This window comes from Pseudorasbora parva, chromosome 25 (assembly GCF_024679245.1).
Source record: "Pseudorasbora parva isolate DD20220531a chromosome 25, ASM2467924v1, whole genome shotgun sequence".
Lineage (NCBI taxonomy): Eukaryota > Metazoa > Chordata > Actinopteri > Cypriniformes > Gobionidae > Pseudorasbora > Pseudorasbora parva.
This window is the reverse complement of record NC_090196.1, coordinates 7368367-7385764: the sequence shown is the minus strand read 5'-3', so window position 1 is coordinate 7385764 and position 17398 is coordinate 7368367. Positions and strand designations below refer to the sequence as shown.

General features: G+C 37.7%; 1 protein-coding gene across 1 annotated transcript; it reads left to right on the top strand.

Moving 5' to 3' along the window:
- The first annotated feature begins 14725 nt into the window (after positions 1-14725).
- phlda2 (pleckstrin homology-like domain, family A, member 2) lies at positions 14726-15933 on the top strand. The gene is made up of 2 exons (XM_067436368.1): positions 14726-15355; positions 15616-15933. Exon 1 carries the CDS (start codon positions 14805-14807, stop codon positions 15327-15329), a length of 525 nt encoding a protein of 174 aa, XP_067292469.1. The 5' UTR covers positions 14726-14804; the 3' UTR covers positions 15330-15355; positions 15616-15933.
- Positions 15934-17398: the final 1465 nt, after the last annotated feature.

Sequence of the window (17398 nt, the reverse complement as noted above, 5' to 3'; positions counted from 1 at the left end):
CAGAGCTGATGGTGGACAGAAAACAGAGCTGATGGTGAACAGAAAACAGCTGATGGTGGAAGTCTCTGTTAGCTCCGCAGCACACTGTGGTCCACTCCATGTTTCAGATTTCTCCCAGCGGCAGTGTCCCGATGACATCGCCGAGGCACGACAGCTGAAGACCAGATGATGGGTCTTCATGATGATTCAAACGATGGGGATCGCTGCAGCACCATGCAGGAGTCAGAACATTCCTCCGGGCACTTCTGTGGACACACCGGGGCCGGCGCAGATGTCCAAGCCGCTCCACGGTCGCAATGCAGGACGAACAGCGGCGCAGCCGAGAAGCAGAACATCCCAACATCATGCCGGACGCCGACGACGAGAGCCCGGATGACGCTAGCCCGGTGCAAACTTCAGCCACCATGCAGCCCAAGGGAGACCACCAGTGAGCACCCACGGCGAGAAACATCAAATGTCCTCCAAACCAGAAACCAACCGCAGCAATTCAAACGTAAACATTAGAGAAGCGGTTGAAAACGGCGAAACGACGAACAACGACCTCTCAGTGGCTGCCAGCAATCAGCAACAGTCCCAATTGTAGCTCTGACTGTTAGACTAGTCACAAACATAAGGAAATAAAATAAAATGTAAATCTAATAGTACATTAACATGATCATTTGTGGGTGGAGAAGCGGCGAACAGACAACGCCAGCGTCCTCTCCCCCACGTTCTATATATTATATATTCTGTATATTACCCCTTACACCCCTTTTACAACATCAGTTTAAAACCCTGATTTGTGTGAAGTTATTTTCTATAAAAAATAAAAGCTAAAACATCTGGCATCTTTGAAGAGCGTTTTTGTTTGGACAAAATTTAACTTAAACTTCCCTTAGTAAAGAAATTAATGATTATTTGTCCTTTTATAACTTTGGTAACAGGGTTGAATGGCTATGCTTAGTTAATCATTTGTGTAAGAAGGGTGTAGGAGGATTAGGTCCAGATTATGTTTCTTCCTAGGTAAAGATCTTTTTATGGAGTTATATATTTTAGGTGGAAATCATGCTGTGACATTTTTGCTTTTAACACTTTATATGATGCTATAGACTTTTCATGCTATATTCATTGTTATGTAAAATAATTGTTTATTCAAATAGTTTCTTTTTTGGATATTACAGAATAAGGGGGGGCATGTATTCAGTCAATTCACCTTTATTTATATAACGCTTTTTACAAGTCCAATTTGTTTCAAATCAGCTTCACAGTGTTAACAGGAAAATAATGCAACAGATTTTGATTCTGCTGTGCAGCCGCTCTGGAAAAAAACAATGATGTTACCCAGCTAATTTCAATTATCATATAGTGTCAGTGCGGACAGATCAGTAATACAGTTTAATATTTTTGTGTCCTTAACTGAGCAAGCCAAGAGGTGACGGCGGCAAGGAACCAGAAGTCCTTCAGGACCAGAATGGAGCAAAAACCTTGGGAGAACCCAAACTCAGTCGGGGTGCCAGTTCTCCTCAGGCCGACGAACAAACAGTGTATTATTATTATTCTGGCAACATTGCAGGTCTTAAGTCATATTAGGTAAAATATATTCGTAAGATTATTCGAAAGATTGAAATCGTCATGCCGGAGACGGTTTTATTGAGGGTGTCGTGTTGATGTGGCCTTTACAGGGGGAGTTTATTTGAGTCTCAGCAGACACTCCTGGATGCGTTGGTTATGTCCAGGCACAGGTCCACCATTGGTCTGAATACGGTCCGGATCCGGCTGACTGCAGTAAACCTCTAGCCTGACAAGCCAGACCCACATCAAGATGTTTGGTCTGGAAACTCACCATTGACAGGGCTCAATCCGAGGGCCGGGATAAAGGTGAAGCGGAGCTCGTTGACAGATTAAACTTTCGCCGTATCCGGTCAAATAACTAAGCAAAACTCCAAACACATCTTCCCTTTTTAAGAATGACTTCAGTGCCGTTCTTTGTTCTTTTCTCAGAGAAAAGCTTAACTCCAAGTCTTCCAGAGTCGCGGTCAAAGCTGATTCGAAAGACCGCCGTTCGCCAGCTTCTGTTTACTAGAAGCACATGCACGCGCAACTCAGCCGTCATTATGTTAAGCCCCGCCCACCGACTCTATACACGATGTGATTGGCCTGACCAGAGTTTGGTTTTTACAGCTAGACGACACTCGCGGCAGATTAGATTTGCTGCCGCTAGGGTGCGTCTAGATTTCCATGCTAGTAAACCTTGGGATAAACAGAGAGACTAACATTATCATAGATGCCATTCTTCTGATGATGTAACCAGTGCCGTGTTAAGCCTTTGCGGGGCCCTGGGCTAAGCTTTTGCAGGGCTGTAATCTGTTAACATTGGGACGGAATATATAACAGGCGCAATTTATTTGTGATCAAATTTGCGTTGCAGGTTCATTTGAGTCATTTGTTGGACTACTACATACGTGTTTTCTTGCTATTATCACATTTGAAGCGCCGCTAATGTAAATCAGTAGAGGAAACTATTTATATTTTATACACTGGGAATTTGGGATACACTGCTGGGGTGGCAGACGGGGTGGCAATGGTCTTTCTTAGGATGACAGTTGCCACCCCGCTAAATTCGCCCCTGCCACTGTCATATTTTCTTACATTTTAAGGTGTGAAAGTAGCCTGACAAGCCAGACCCACATCAAGATGTTTGGTCTGGAAACTCACCATTGACAGCTCAATCCGAGGGGCGGGATAAACGGTTGTCTTTCAAACTCCCTCAAGACACATCTTCCCTTTTTAAGAATGACTTCAGTGCCGTTCTTTGTTCTTTTCTCAGAGAAAAGCTTAACTCCAAGTCTTCCAGAATCGCAGTCAAAGCTGATTCGAAAGCCCGCCGTTCGCCAGTTTCTGTGTTTACTAGAAGCACGCAAACGCAACTCGGCCGTCGTCATTATGGCCCCGCCCGCCGACTCTATACACGATGTGATTGGCCCGTCCAGATTGAGAGGAATACAGCTCAGAAGGGTATTGAGAGTGCCTAGACGACACTTGCGGGCAGATTAAATTTGCTGCCGCTACGGTGCGTCTAGATTTCTAGGCTAGTGTGAAAGGATCATGCAAAAGAATATGTACTATGTTAGTTTAATGTAATTATCTAACATTTAACTCTAAACATCACTGATTTGTGTAATAGAAATACAATTTGTACCTTTTATTCATGAAAAGTTTTTTATTATTAATACCCACAATGCCTTGTGTTTGTCTTTGAGTTCTGTGTTTGGATTAACACCACTAATACAAGCGCTTCAGTTTTTTTAGTCCTAAATCCTTCCTTCAAGTCACACTTTACAATAACCCCTACGTTCTTTCCCAGCTGCCCTTGTAGTCCTACTGCCTTAGCCTTTTATGGCTGCCCGGTTTGCTTGACCAGCCCTCACTAGAACCACAGAACCCCTTGTGTGAGGTCCTTTAATGTCCCACCGCGGAAACAACCGTCACTAAGAGCTCAACAGAGAGATTTGTGTTCTGCCTCGGATAGACGGCACTAAAATAAGAGCTTTATTGTGGCATGTAGATGTCTGATAATGCAAGGAGGCGCCATAACTCAAACTGCGGTAATAATTAATGGGAAATGACTGTAATACAGAACACAGTGGAGAAGTGCTATTATGATCTGTTATGGAAAATGATATAGCAGTTATTCAGGTTGACTCCATCTGGTAGTTTACATAAATCTTTATCCCACCGTATTACCGCACACAGCTGCTACGAATGACGCTGTTTTATCTCTGCTGACAGTTGCCGTCACTGGATATAAAAATGCATTACTACTGTGTACAGTATGTTCCCACAGATCTAACCACAACAAACATCTGTCTGATTATTTCAGTGCTTTTCTCCATCCAGGGCCACATAAATGCACAGGCTTACCTGAGATTAAGCCCAGAGCCCCAGGCTGAGGGGGGCTCCATGGTGTTTGACATATTGAAATTGATTACTACAATTTACATTGGGCTGGCTACAGGGGCACTTTCCGGCTGGTTTTTGTCCGTACGATGAATTCCAATGTAGGGATGCACAATACTGTATATGGAAATAAAAATTGCAATATGGCTTGTGTGATTCAATCGTATAAATACACTGATCAGGCGTAACATTAATATTGTGTCTGCCCTCATTTTGCTGTCAAAACAGCCCTGACCCATCGAGGCATCCAGTAGGCCCCTGAAGGTGTGCTGTGGTACCTGGCACCAAGATGTTAGCAGCGGATCATTTTAGTCCTGTAAGTTGCAAGGTGGAGCCTCCATGGATCAGACTTGTTTGTTCAGCACATCCCACAGATGCTCGATTGGATTGAGATCTGGGGAATTTGGAGGCCAATCCACACCGCAGACGCGTTGTTGTGCTCCTCAAACCATTCCTGAAGTATTTCTGCTTTGTGTCAGGAGCATTATCTGCTGAAAGAGCCACAGCCACCAGGGAATACCGTTTCTATAAAGGATGTACATGGTCTGCAACAATGCTTAGGTAGGTGGTGTGTGTCAAAGTAACATCCACATGGATGGCAGGACCCAAGGTTTCCCAGCAGAACATTGCCCAAAGCATCACACTTAATCCTGGTGCCATGTGTTCCCCAGGTAAGTGATTGACACACACCTTACCATCCACGTGATGTAAAATAAAAAGTGATTAATCACTCCATTCCATATAGAATATTCTAGTGAAAACAACATGCATTTTGTATATCACAATTTCTCTTCTATCACGGAAGAAAAACTATCTCAATGGACAAATACAGTTCTTCAACATTTTTCAAAATATCTATTTTGTGTTCTGCAGAAGAAATCATGAAAAAGAAGTAAATGATACGTTAATTTTTGGCTGAATCATCCCTTTAGTTGGTTCATCACTTTTCTTTTCTAAATGGATTAGAAAGGCATATCATTAATTAGACTTACATAATATAAACAGACTTCATGAATCACTGAATCCGACTGGAATGACTGGAAACCGTCACAGCTAATCTCAGATATAAATGTTGAGTCAGTTGGTAATGTTCGCTCATTCATGAAAATGTCAGGGCTTATTATATTCTCATTTTGAATAGTTAAGTATTACTTGCTTGTCAGCCTCTATATACAAATCAGCTTACAATTCAAATCGAGGAACAGTCCTTCTGGGCTTTATACTATGGATTAAGGGTTTTCCACACTAGTTCATAAGTCACTCTTACCTGGGAATATAAGAACAAATACAGCCCAATCAGCCCAAATTTTTCAGTTTTTTTTTCTTTCTGCAATGTCATTGCTGTTCGCTATGTAAGATGCTAAGTATGCAAAGCTTGCTTGGATTGTTAAAAAGTGAAACAGAAAAATGAATGGAGATAAAAAGGCACAGATATTCGGCTTCATAAACATATGCTATCAGTACAACAAATTTAATGGTATTTTTTAGTGCTAATGATCAGTTCTCTGATTGGCTTTACTGACATTAAAGTTTAAGCGTGGTACAGGTCCTTCTAAAAAATATAGCATATTGTGATAAAGTTCATTATTTTCCATAATGTCATGATAAAAATGAAGCTTTAATATATTTTAGATTCATTGCACACCAACTGAAATATTTCAGGTCTTTTATTGTTTTAATACTGATGATTTTGGCATACAGCTCATGAAAACCCAAAAATCTCAAAAAATTAGCATATTTCATCTGACCAATAAAAGAAAAGTGTTTTTAATACAAACAAGTCAACCTTCAAATAATTATGTTCAGTTATGCTCTCAATACTTGGTCGGGAATCCTTTTGCAGAAATGACTGCTTCAATGCGGCGTGGCATGGAGGCGATCAGCCTGTGGCACTGCTGAGGTGTTATGGAGGCCCAGGATGCTTCGATAGCGGCCTTAAGCTCATCCACAGTGTTGGGTCTTGCGTCTCTCAACTTTCTCTTCACAATATCCCACAGATTCTCTATGGGGTTCAGGTCAGGAGAGTTGGCAGGCCAATTGAGCACAGTAATACCATGGTCAGTAAACCATTTACCAGTGGTTTTGGCACTGTGAGCAGGTGCCAGGTCGTGCTGAAAAACTAAATCTTCATCTCCATAAAGCTTTTCAGCAGATGGAAGCATGAAGTGCTCCAAAATCTCCTGATAGCTAGCTGCATTGACCCTGCCTTTGATAAAACACAGTGGACCAACACCAGCAGCTGACATGACACCCCAGACCATCACTGACTGTGGGTACTTGACACTGGACTTCAGGCATTTTGGCATTTCCTTCTCCCCAGTCTTCCCCCAGACTCTGGCACCTTGATTTCCGAATGACATGCAAAATTTGCTTTCATCCGAAAAAAGTACTTTGGACCACTGAGCAACAGTCCAGTGCTGCTTCTCTGTAGCCCAAAAGTGTCTTGACCTGGGGAATGCGGCACCTGTAGCCCATTTCCTGCACACGCCTGTGCACGGTGGCTCTGGAGGTTTCTACTCCAGACTCAGTCCACTGCTTCCGCAGGTCCCCCAAGGTCTGGAATTGGTCCTTCTCCACAATCTTCCTCAGGGTCCGGTCACCTCTTCTCGTTGTGCAGTGTTTTTTGCCACACTTTTTCCTTCCCACAGAATTCCCACTGAGGTGCCTTGATACAGCACTCTGGGAACAGCCTATTCGTTCAGAAATTTCTTTCTGTGTCTTACCCTCTCGCTTGAGGGTGTCAATGATGGCCTTCTGGACAGCAGTCAGGTCGGCAGTCTTACCCATGATTGCGGTTTTGAGTAATGAACCAGGCTGGGAGTTTTTAAAGGCCTCAGGAATCTTTTGCAGGTGTTTAGAGTTAATTAGTTGATTCAGATGATTAGGTTAATAGCTCGTTTAGAGAACCTTTTCATGATATGCTAATTTTTTGAGACAGGAATTTTGGGTTTTCATGAGCTGTATGCCAAAATCATCAGTATTAAAACAATAAAAGACCTGAAATATTTCAGTTGGTGTGCAATGAATCTAAAATATAATAAAGTTATAATAAAGCACATTTTTATCATTACATTATGGAAAATAACGAACTTTATCACAATATAGAAAGGACCTTTCTATTAGTCAAATGTTGTGCCGGATACTGGGGCACAACTACTTAAATCTTTCCAAACATTACTTGGGCATGCATGAGATGTATGAGCAGGGAGTTTGTATGACTTTATCTGATTTACTCATGAGTTTTAGAGCAAGGTAACACTTGGTTGCAAATGGAGATTCCTTTTGTATTCTGCATTCCTCATATTGAGGAAAATATCCTCTTTTAAACTTTTCAAGAACTTTCCTCATTGAACTGGTTTTGTGAGTTCAGGCATATGCACAAACAGAAGTTCGGGATGGTGTAACTAATAGGATTCTAAGAACATTCAAAACATTGTTACGTTATTTCTGAATGTTCAATATGTCCAGTTGTTGTTGTTGGGTTTTTTATTATTGTTTATACTTTAAGGGAATATGCTATTTTGCAAACATTCTGGGAACGCTGCTTTTGTATATATAAAAATCCTATTTAAACATTATTAAGTTCAAACTAATCAGATTATGAAAGTCCATGTTGGGCAGAACATGAATACAAGTGCCTTTGCTTTGGCGCAATTTTTAGAAGCAAATTTCAAAACTCATACTAATATCACAACAACAGATCATTAAAAGTGCACTTTTTCAAACATTGTAGCATGCAAGTATCCTTTTCACACCACAAAATAACTTTTTCATGTAAACATTTCATTAACAGCAACTGCATAATTCTATTACTATCAAACTTTTCATTTGCATCTCTTCTTGTTCAGTTTAATACATTTTTCTATTACTTAATCCAACTGAACTTGTTTTAGCAAAATGAAACACATTTTAGCAAAGCAGTGGCTGGTTAGACTAGTCTTATAAATTAGTCATCTAGATTATAGGTCACACATTTAAGTCAGTTACATAAAAAAGTCAGTAACACTTTAGTTTAGGGTCCAATTCTAACTAGTTGCTTATTAGCATGTATTTTAGGATATTAGCTGTTTATTACTTATAAAGCACATATTAATGCCTTATCCTGCATAACCATATTCTACATCCTTTAATCCATACATAATACCTAAACTTAACAACTACCTGACTACAAAACCAATTCCAAAAAAAGTTGGGACACTGTACAAATTGTGAATAAAAAGGAATGCAATAATTTACAAATCTCCTAAACTTATATTTTATAAAGGTATATCCAAGTTCTAGAACAACATATGCTCCTATCCAGACGTCGTCTCTTTCAGGAAAGACCTTGCATTTTCCAACATGACAATACCTGACCACATACTGCATCAATTACAACATCATGGCTGCGTAGAAGAAGGATCCAGGTACAGAAATGGCCAGCCTGTCGTCCAGATCTTTCACACATAGAAAACATTTGGTGCATCATAAAAAGGAAGATGCAACAAAGAAGACCTAAGACAATTGAGCAACTAGAAGCCTGTATTAGACAAGAATGGTACCTTATTTTGATAAACTGTCAACAAACGGAGGTTAGACTGCTGCGTAAGTGGAAGAACAATCACAACAAACTGGGCCATCTGGCCAATCAGAGCAGAGTAGCTCACGGAAAGGAGGGATTTAGAGAGACTGATTCATTGAGTCGTTTGAGAATCATTGAAAAATGTGATGTGCGATGAATATTATGAGAAAATTAGTGTTTTTGACCTTTGATGCATGTGAACCTGTTGTAGAAGACCTCCAAAACAAAATTAGGAGGCTTTAAAATAGCATAAGAGGGGCACTTTAAGAGCCAAATACAAGCAGAACAGAAACCACCTGGAAGGGAAAAACTCAAGCTTCATTTTCTACTGTAATCTGCTTTTTCCAGTGTGATCATGTTTTTACTCGCAGACGTCTGACGTCGACAGACTCAACAGGAGAAATGAAGCCTCAGCACACATCTGTACCATGGTGGTACAAGGACGAGACCAACACATGAGAGTCAGGATCCTGCCTCCAAACTAAGAACAAGACCAATAAGGTGACAGGACCCTGACAATCTATAGATTTTGTATAGGCTTATTATGAATTGGGTTTATAATAAAAGGTATCAGGCTTTGTTATGGGACTTGGCTCCCTGATCCATATGTGTCAGCACTTCTCATCCCTGTGCATTGTTTCACAATAGCTTCTCATGCCTCTCTTGGACGTTTGCGCCATTTGTTCTTTTTCCCACGATACGGCAGCACTTGCTCTGGCCTCGTCAGACCTGGCTTATCTGAACAATGCTCCAAATAACTATGGGGACTCATCGCCGTTCATTCGGGCCAAGAGGGCTACGTACGTTTATGAGTGTGAGGAAAGAGCTGACGCTTTTTCGTGAGAGATCAAGCTTGGAGATCAACGTGCCAAAAATAGGTCTCCCAAACAATTGGAGAGGAGAGCTCTTGACAGAGATAGGGGTTTGACAGGCGTGGAATCCTGTTTGAGAACCGTCAGGTAACAGCTGCAGTGTTGTTGTGGCACTGTGCTGGTCAGGCCTTTCACTGCAGCCTGCTTTCATCATAAATAATACCATCTCGTAACTGTGTCCAACCTACTCTCATTCCAGTCAGCTTGGTTTCACTGGCATATTTTCTCATTTTGGTTCTCCTAAGACAATTACTGCAATGGTAATGTATCAAAGAAAGGGTAATGATATACACTATATTGCCAAAAGTATTGGGACACCCCTCCAAATCAATGAATTCAAGTGTTCCAATCACATCCATGGCCAAAGGTGTATAAAATCATGCAGAAGCTTCTACAAACATTAGTGAAAGAATGGGCCGCTCTCAGGAGCTCAGTGAACTCAAGCGTGGTACCGTGATAGGTTGCCACCTGTGAAATAAGTCCATTCGTGAACTTTCCTCACTACTAAATGTTCCACGGTCGACTGTAAGTGGTATTATAACAAAGTGGAAGCAATTGGGAACAACAATTGAGAAACTCAGCACATGCTAAAGTGCACAGTGCCACCTTTCTGCAGAGTCAATAGCTACAGACCTCTAAACTTCGTGTGTCCTTCAGATTAGCTCAAGAACAGTGCGTAGAGAGCTTCATGGAATGGGTTTCCATGGCCGAACAGCTGCATCCAAGCCTTACATCACCAAGTGCAATGCAAAGTGTGGGATTCAGTGGAGTAAAGCAATGGACTCTAGAGCAGAGACATGTTCTCTGGAGTGACCAATCAAGCTTTTCTGTCTGACAATCCGATGGATGAGTCTGGTTTTGGCGGTTGCCAGGAGAACGGTACTTGCCTGACTGCATTGCCAAATATAAAGTTTGCTGGAGGGGGGATTACGGTGTGGGTTGTTTTTCAGGGGTTGTGTTTGGCCCCTTAGTTCCAATGAAAGGAACTTTTAATACGTCACCATACCAAGACATTTTGGATAATTTCATGCTCCTAACATTGTGGGAATAGTTTAGGGATGGTCCCTTTCTGTTCCATCATGACTGCAGCAAGGACAATAAAGACATGGATGAGTGAGTTTGGTGTGGAGGAACTTGACTGGCCTGCACAGAGTCCTGACCTCAACCCGATAGATCACCTTTGGGATGAATTAGAGCGTAGACTGAGAGCCAGGCCTTCTCGTCCAACATCAGTGCCTGACCTCACAAACGCGCTTCTAGAAGAATGGTCAAAAATTCCCATAAACACACTCCTAAACCTTGAGGAAAGCCTTCCCAGAAGAGCTGAAGCTGTTATAGCTGCAAAGGGTGGGACGACTCCATATTAAACCCTACAGATTTAGAATGGGATGGCATTAAAGTTCATGTGCATGTAAAGGCAGATGTCCCAAAACGTTTGGCAATAGTGTATTTGTATGTAAATTATTGTAAAGGTATACTTCAATGTGATTTAAAGAGCATTGTTCTGTGTTGTGTTGGACTGCGTTTAGTTTGATTAAAGGAAGTTAAATGTTTTTGCCTTTTCACCAATGACTAATTTCTAAAATGTAATATTCTACATTTTATATTAACCCTAGACATGTACCAAAAAACAAACAAACAAACAGAAATGCATAAAGGGGGTCAACATTACCTGTATTGGAATTAATGGGTTTAATAAACAAAATGTCCTATTAATTAAATAATTAAAATATTTGATGATACACATATGCTAATTTATCAAATATGTTTATTTGTCCACTTTCCTTGTATATATATATATATATATATATATATATATATATATATATATATATATATATATATATATATATATATATATATGCATTATAAAATATCAAATGTGTTCATTTTAAAATACAGTTGCACTTTTGGTCCCACTTTTTATTAAGTTTCTTGAACTATTACATATAAAAAAAACTGGATTTTATACAACTATAATTATGTTCTGTAATTACATCTAATTACACTTTTGACCTTCCCCAACCCTTTAACTCTTCCCTTATTCTTGCCCACTTACCTGTCCTTAACTTTACCCGTATCCCACCTCAGTGAATTAGGGATACATTATAGGGAGATATGCATATTTAGACACAGGGTTAGTGTCTGAGGACAGTTGGCTTAGAGCAGCAACAACAAAAAAAAAAGAGTTTTGAGAAAATATAAATATTATTATTGACAAAAATGTATCCAGTATTGGCTCAAAAAATCCATGGGAAATTAATGAGTCATGGGTTAGTGAAAACAAATTCACATCCTATGACCAAGAAATATAAAAACATTCATGAGGGACAGAAACAAGTTTTTTGATGCATTTATGGAATATAAAATAATTTTTCATTAATAAAATATTTCAAAAATCACAGTTTGTTAGATTAATTTGACCTCCTTTATCCTTGGGTTAAACTAGATTATATTTCTCACTATACGCAGTGACATGGTTATTCAACAGTGGCTTGATTTATTAAATTAGAGCAACTTAAGAAGCTTTTGTGAAGTGAAGGTGGAGACCGATTACAGTATGAATCACATCATTGTGGTTATTCATAAACCAGACAGCCATAGGCTTGAACAGACTTGATTAGTTAAACCAGATTAAAGTCCAAATCATTCAAAAACTCTATGTGGAAACACAATTGTGCCTCTTCCATTTCTCTGGAAATGAACCAACTTGCTGAAATGTATTTATTTTTCCAAACTAGTCTAAACTTCCTTTCTCAGATCCCAACCATCATCCCACTGATGTCCCAAAACCTTGATATGACTTCCCACAGATAATGAGGTCACTGCCTGGAATCAAAATACACCCACGGGCAACCATACTGGGTTCTAGAGGACAGGATGCCTTTTTTGGAATATGAGGTTAGACAATAAAACGGATACGTTTTCTTTGATCTTAAATCAGTTATAATGAATCATACTAGATTATATGATCAGAAAGCGACCTATGGCCAGAGTCAGAATGAAGTGTTGGAGAACACCTCCCTCTGTAATCAACGGGACTAATGTGAGTCATCCAGCAGACATGCCCGACTCTCATTGATGACGCTTCACACACAAACACACCCTGGCCGTTACCATAATACATCCCACTTGGAGGAACGGAAAGGAAAGGGTAGGATGGTTCATCAAAGGCCGTGTGATAGCACTGTCAGTTCGTTACACCAGATTGGATTCTGGAACTGCAGTTTTCAAAGATGAAGTGTAGCGCGGAAATGACTTATAACACACACTTCATCAAAATCAACAGTCAGACTTTATTACTTTGTTAATAAGTTACTCAACTCTAAGGAATAGTTGTAAAATGTATCACACCCTTAAAACCCTTATAAACTATGCTCATATTTTGCATATTTATAACTGTCACACTGTACAAAATATTCAGAAAAAAAGTTACCTGGTTGCCTTAAAATTTTGAGTTCATTGAAATTTAAATTTTGAGTTAATACAATGAATATTTTTTTGAGATTCGACAGCCTTTATTAAAATATTATTAAAAGATTTTGTAAGCCTATGGGGTAATTGTGTGTGCTTTATTTCTTTTGATGACGCAGTGAAACATGCCAAATTGTGCTATTTTCATGATTGATCAAGTTGTTTATGTGGTTCAGATACAATAATATTTTGAGTTTCTTTTTATTAAACAAATTTCCTTCATTGTATCAACTCAAATGTTTAATTTCAATGAACTCAACATTTTAAGGCAACCAGGTTACTTACTTTTTTTTACAGTGCATGATATGCAACAAACAATACTTTCACACATATAGCCTAAATAGCTAAGAAAAATGAAATATTTTGACTACACTGTAAAAAAAAAAAATTGTTTTTAGTTGGTTTAAGTTAAAAAAGTAAGTAACCTGGTTGCCTTAAAAATTTGAGTTGATACAATGAAGGAAATGTGTTTAATAAATAGAAACTCAAAATATCATTGTGTCTAAACATAATAAAATAAAAAATGTAATAAATCATGAAAATAGCACAATTTGGCATGTTTTACTCCATCATCACAAATAAAACACACACAATTACCCAATAGGCTTACAAAATATTTTAATAATATTTGAATAAAGGTTATCGAATCTCAAAAAAATGTTCATTGAATTAACTCAAAATTTCAATTTCAATGAACTCAAAATTAAGGCAACCAGGTAACTTTTTTTCCAAATAATTTTTACAGTCTATCTATCTATCTATCTATCTATCTATCTATCTATCTATCTATCTATCTATCTATCTATCTATCTATCTATCTATCTATCTATCTATCTATCTATCTATCTATCTATCTATCTATCTATCTATCTATCTATCCGAGTTACAGTTATGATCTGTAATTTTCAAACACAATAAAAATACTATTTACTATTTTAGAAAACTGAAATAACAAAAATGGAAATATGGGGAATAATGTAGTCTAATTATTTATTTTAAATGTATTTGTCCTAATTTGTATTAATATTTATTATTTATAACTGTCCATGTATATTAATGATTCAAAACATTATGAGCAGTCACAAGTGAAATTATTATTGTTGATCATCTCCTAACAAGGCCACACATTATTGTCTAGTAGATTAGATAGTAACAAGCCATCAGTTCTCGTAACCCGCGTGATTAATGCAGGAGAAATGGGCACTTTTTTTAATAATTCCATTTTATATGTTAATTTTAAATTATATTTCTGAAGTCTGGACCAAATACATGAGGTGCATCCTGGGATACCTTTTAAACAGAACTGCTTTAATAATAATAATAATAATAATAATAATAATAATAATAATAATAATAATAATAATAATAATAATAATTTAGTAATAAAGTGTTTGAATAAAAAAAAATTGCTTTAAATAAAATAAAATAAAAGAATATCATTTTTTAAATCAAATAAAATCAAATTTGTTTTAAATCAAATAAAACGTTTTTAAAATAAAATGTGTTTTAAATAAAATAAAAATATATTTTTTTACAATAAAATAAAATGTTTTTAATAAAATAAAATGTGTTTTAAATAAAATACAATAAGATTTCATTAATTTAATAAATTCTCAGACTAAATAAATGTAAAGTTGGGACTTCAAATGAGCTAGATGGAAACTTCATGATATTTCTCCTGTTTTAACTGCTAGAACGGATGAGAAAAACAAAGAAAAGAGGCAAGTCAATGTTCTAGGCCCTTAAGGGTTAAATAAAAATAAAATAAATAAATAGAATTGCCTATATATATATATCGTCGTTGAGTTCTGACCTGTCCTCCAGAGCTCCGCCCACGCGCTTCCATTGATACTCGCGCAACAGTTGACATGACGTCATGTGGGACGGGCTGCCCCCGAGCCTTAAAAAAGGTGCCGTTCTCCGTCGCGAGCTACTCAAGTCGGGCTGGATTTTACGCACGCATGAAGAAGCACACTGTCGGCCGGCGACTTCAGCGGAGATTATACGAAGCTCTGGGACATTCGTACTCCTGTCTTTTCGTCCACAAACCAACACTTGACCAAAACGCCACCGCGATGACGGGCTCCGAGATATCCCACGTCCTGAAGGAAGGAGAGCTGGAAAAGAGGAGCGACAACCTCCTCCAGTTCTGGAAGAGGAAGACCTGCGTCCTCACCACGGACACCCTGAACATCTACACCGACAACCAGAAGAAGAACAAGAGCAAAGAGCTCAAGCTGCAGTCCATTAAGAAGGTGGACTGTGTGGAGCGCACCGGCAAGTTCGTGTACTTCACCATCGTGACTACAGACAATAAGGAGATTGACTTTAGGTGCTCGGGCGAGGAGAACTGCTGGAATGCCGTGATCACAATGGCTCTGATTGACTTTCAGAACAGGAAAGCCATTCAGGACTTTAAAACACGCCAGGAGACGGAGAACCCTTCTCTGGGAGAGCAAGAGAGATGCAAGGCGAGAGCACCTTGAGATGCTGCAGATCCAAGCCATACATGGTGAGACATAAATCATACGCTTCTTAGCCTGTACTCTTCAAAATAAAGGTCCCAGAAGGGTCTTTCAGTCAACAGTTCCTAAAAGAACCTTATAAAGAACCTTTTGAGGAATGGAAAGATCCCGTAGATGTTGAACCTTTGTTTTTAATAGTGCATGAGATGCTTTTGAGTGCAATTGTTTGCCACGGCAGGCTATAGATTAGAAACTATCAGTTGAATAGAGGCTAGAGTAACTTATTCTCCCCTCTTGCTCCATTTAGAGATACAGCGAACTGAATCCTGAAGTGTGGACCAAAGCGAAGCATGTCAGCATGTCTGAAAGGAGCCCATGTGCTCCGAATAAGGACCGTGGTTGAGCTGGTCTGTGAAGGTCTTCGGAAGATTTCAACAAGCAAAACCCTGAAAAACACTCGAGACTGAATCCTTGAACTTTCTAAACCGCCTCGACAAGGCTCTGGATATGTACGTGTAAATGCATCTATTTATTTTATTTTCCAAAGGAATGCTGCAAATACCAATGTTGTATTAAGTTATTACACAATGTATGTATTTATTTAAATAAATTTGCATAAAACTGAGCTTGTATTTGCACTTCATTTTTAATGAATGAATTCACTATTTTTATTTAAATTTATAAAGGGTAACACTTAACAATAAGGTTCTATTTGCACTGTAAAAAACGTATGATCAATACGTTTTACATTGCTTTAACTCGTCAAAATACGTTACGCAATTTTCAACTTATATTATAAGTTATGCAAGATACAATTTTTTTTAAAGTCAATGTAATGACTAAAAAATCCAAGTTGATTGTACATAAATTTAAGGCAGCTATTTTTATTTATTTATTATTTTATTTAGTTTTACAGTGATGTATTAGTGTTATTATACTATTTTATTAATTTCAGCATTTACTACATTGCTAAAATCAAAAGTTATATTTTAATATTATTTAATGGATCTTAACTAGTTGTATTACCTAACTACACTGCAAAAAATATGATCAATAAGTTATGAAAACATGTTTTACATTGCTTTAACACATCAAAATAAGTTAGATTTTACAAATTTTAAGGTCATTTTATGTAATTTAAGTTTAAATGACTTAAACATCCAAGTTAATTTTACTTAAAAAGTTATAAGATATGATTTTTACATTTCTTTAAGCAATTTTCAACTTTGTTTAAACTTAATACAAGATTTAAATCATTTTATTGTCATTTTTAGTTTAAACGACTTACATTTTTTAAGTTTAATCAACTTGGATGTTTAAGGCAGACACTTTTTTCCCAGTAGTTAGTATTTATTAATATTATATTCATTTTAATATTTACTACATTGCTAAAATCAAAAGTTATATCTGTTAATATTTAATGAACCTTATTTTTTACTAACCAACTAAGTGATTTTCATTTTTTCGAAGTAATACAAGATTCAACAAATTTAAGTCATTTTAATGACATTATTATTATTATTATTATTATTATTATTATTATTATTATTATACATTTTATTTATAGGCACCTTTCATGGCACTCAAGGACACCTTAAGTCCACAAAAAAACAAATTAAGTTGAAATAACTTAAACATCCAAGTTGCTTGTACTTAAAAATTTAAGGCAGCAATTTTTTATAGTGTGGTATTAGCGTAAGTATTAGTCCATATGAATGTCAACATTGACTACTACTTTCGAGTCAGTTTAATGTAATTAAAGTTGTAATGACTCAAACATCTGCTAATTGCTCTTAAAAATGTAAACGTAATAATTAGCACTTAATTATTGCAAAGTGTATACAAAATCATTTATAATATATCACATTTGTTCATATCATACTATATGAAAGTAGGTTGTGCACTAGTGCTGTAATCTTGACACCATCATAATATGTCTTCCAGAAGACATTTCTTGGCAGCGTCTGAAAGAAACCCAGGCGTTTCTTGAGGGAGTGGAAAGTCCCTTATAGTGGAAGTGACTTGTTCATTGAAGAATGTGGCGTCACTGATTGCGCCTCAGATAAACTGCTCAATAGACCTGTTGTATA

Coding starts and splice junctions, on each gene's coding strand:
- phlda2 (XM_067436368.1), top strand. CDS start 14,805: ATGAAGAAGCACACTGTCGGCCGGCGACTTCAGCGGAGATTATACGAA.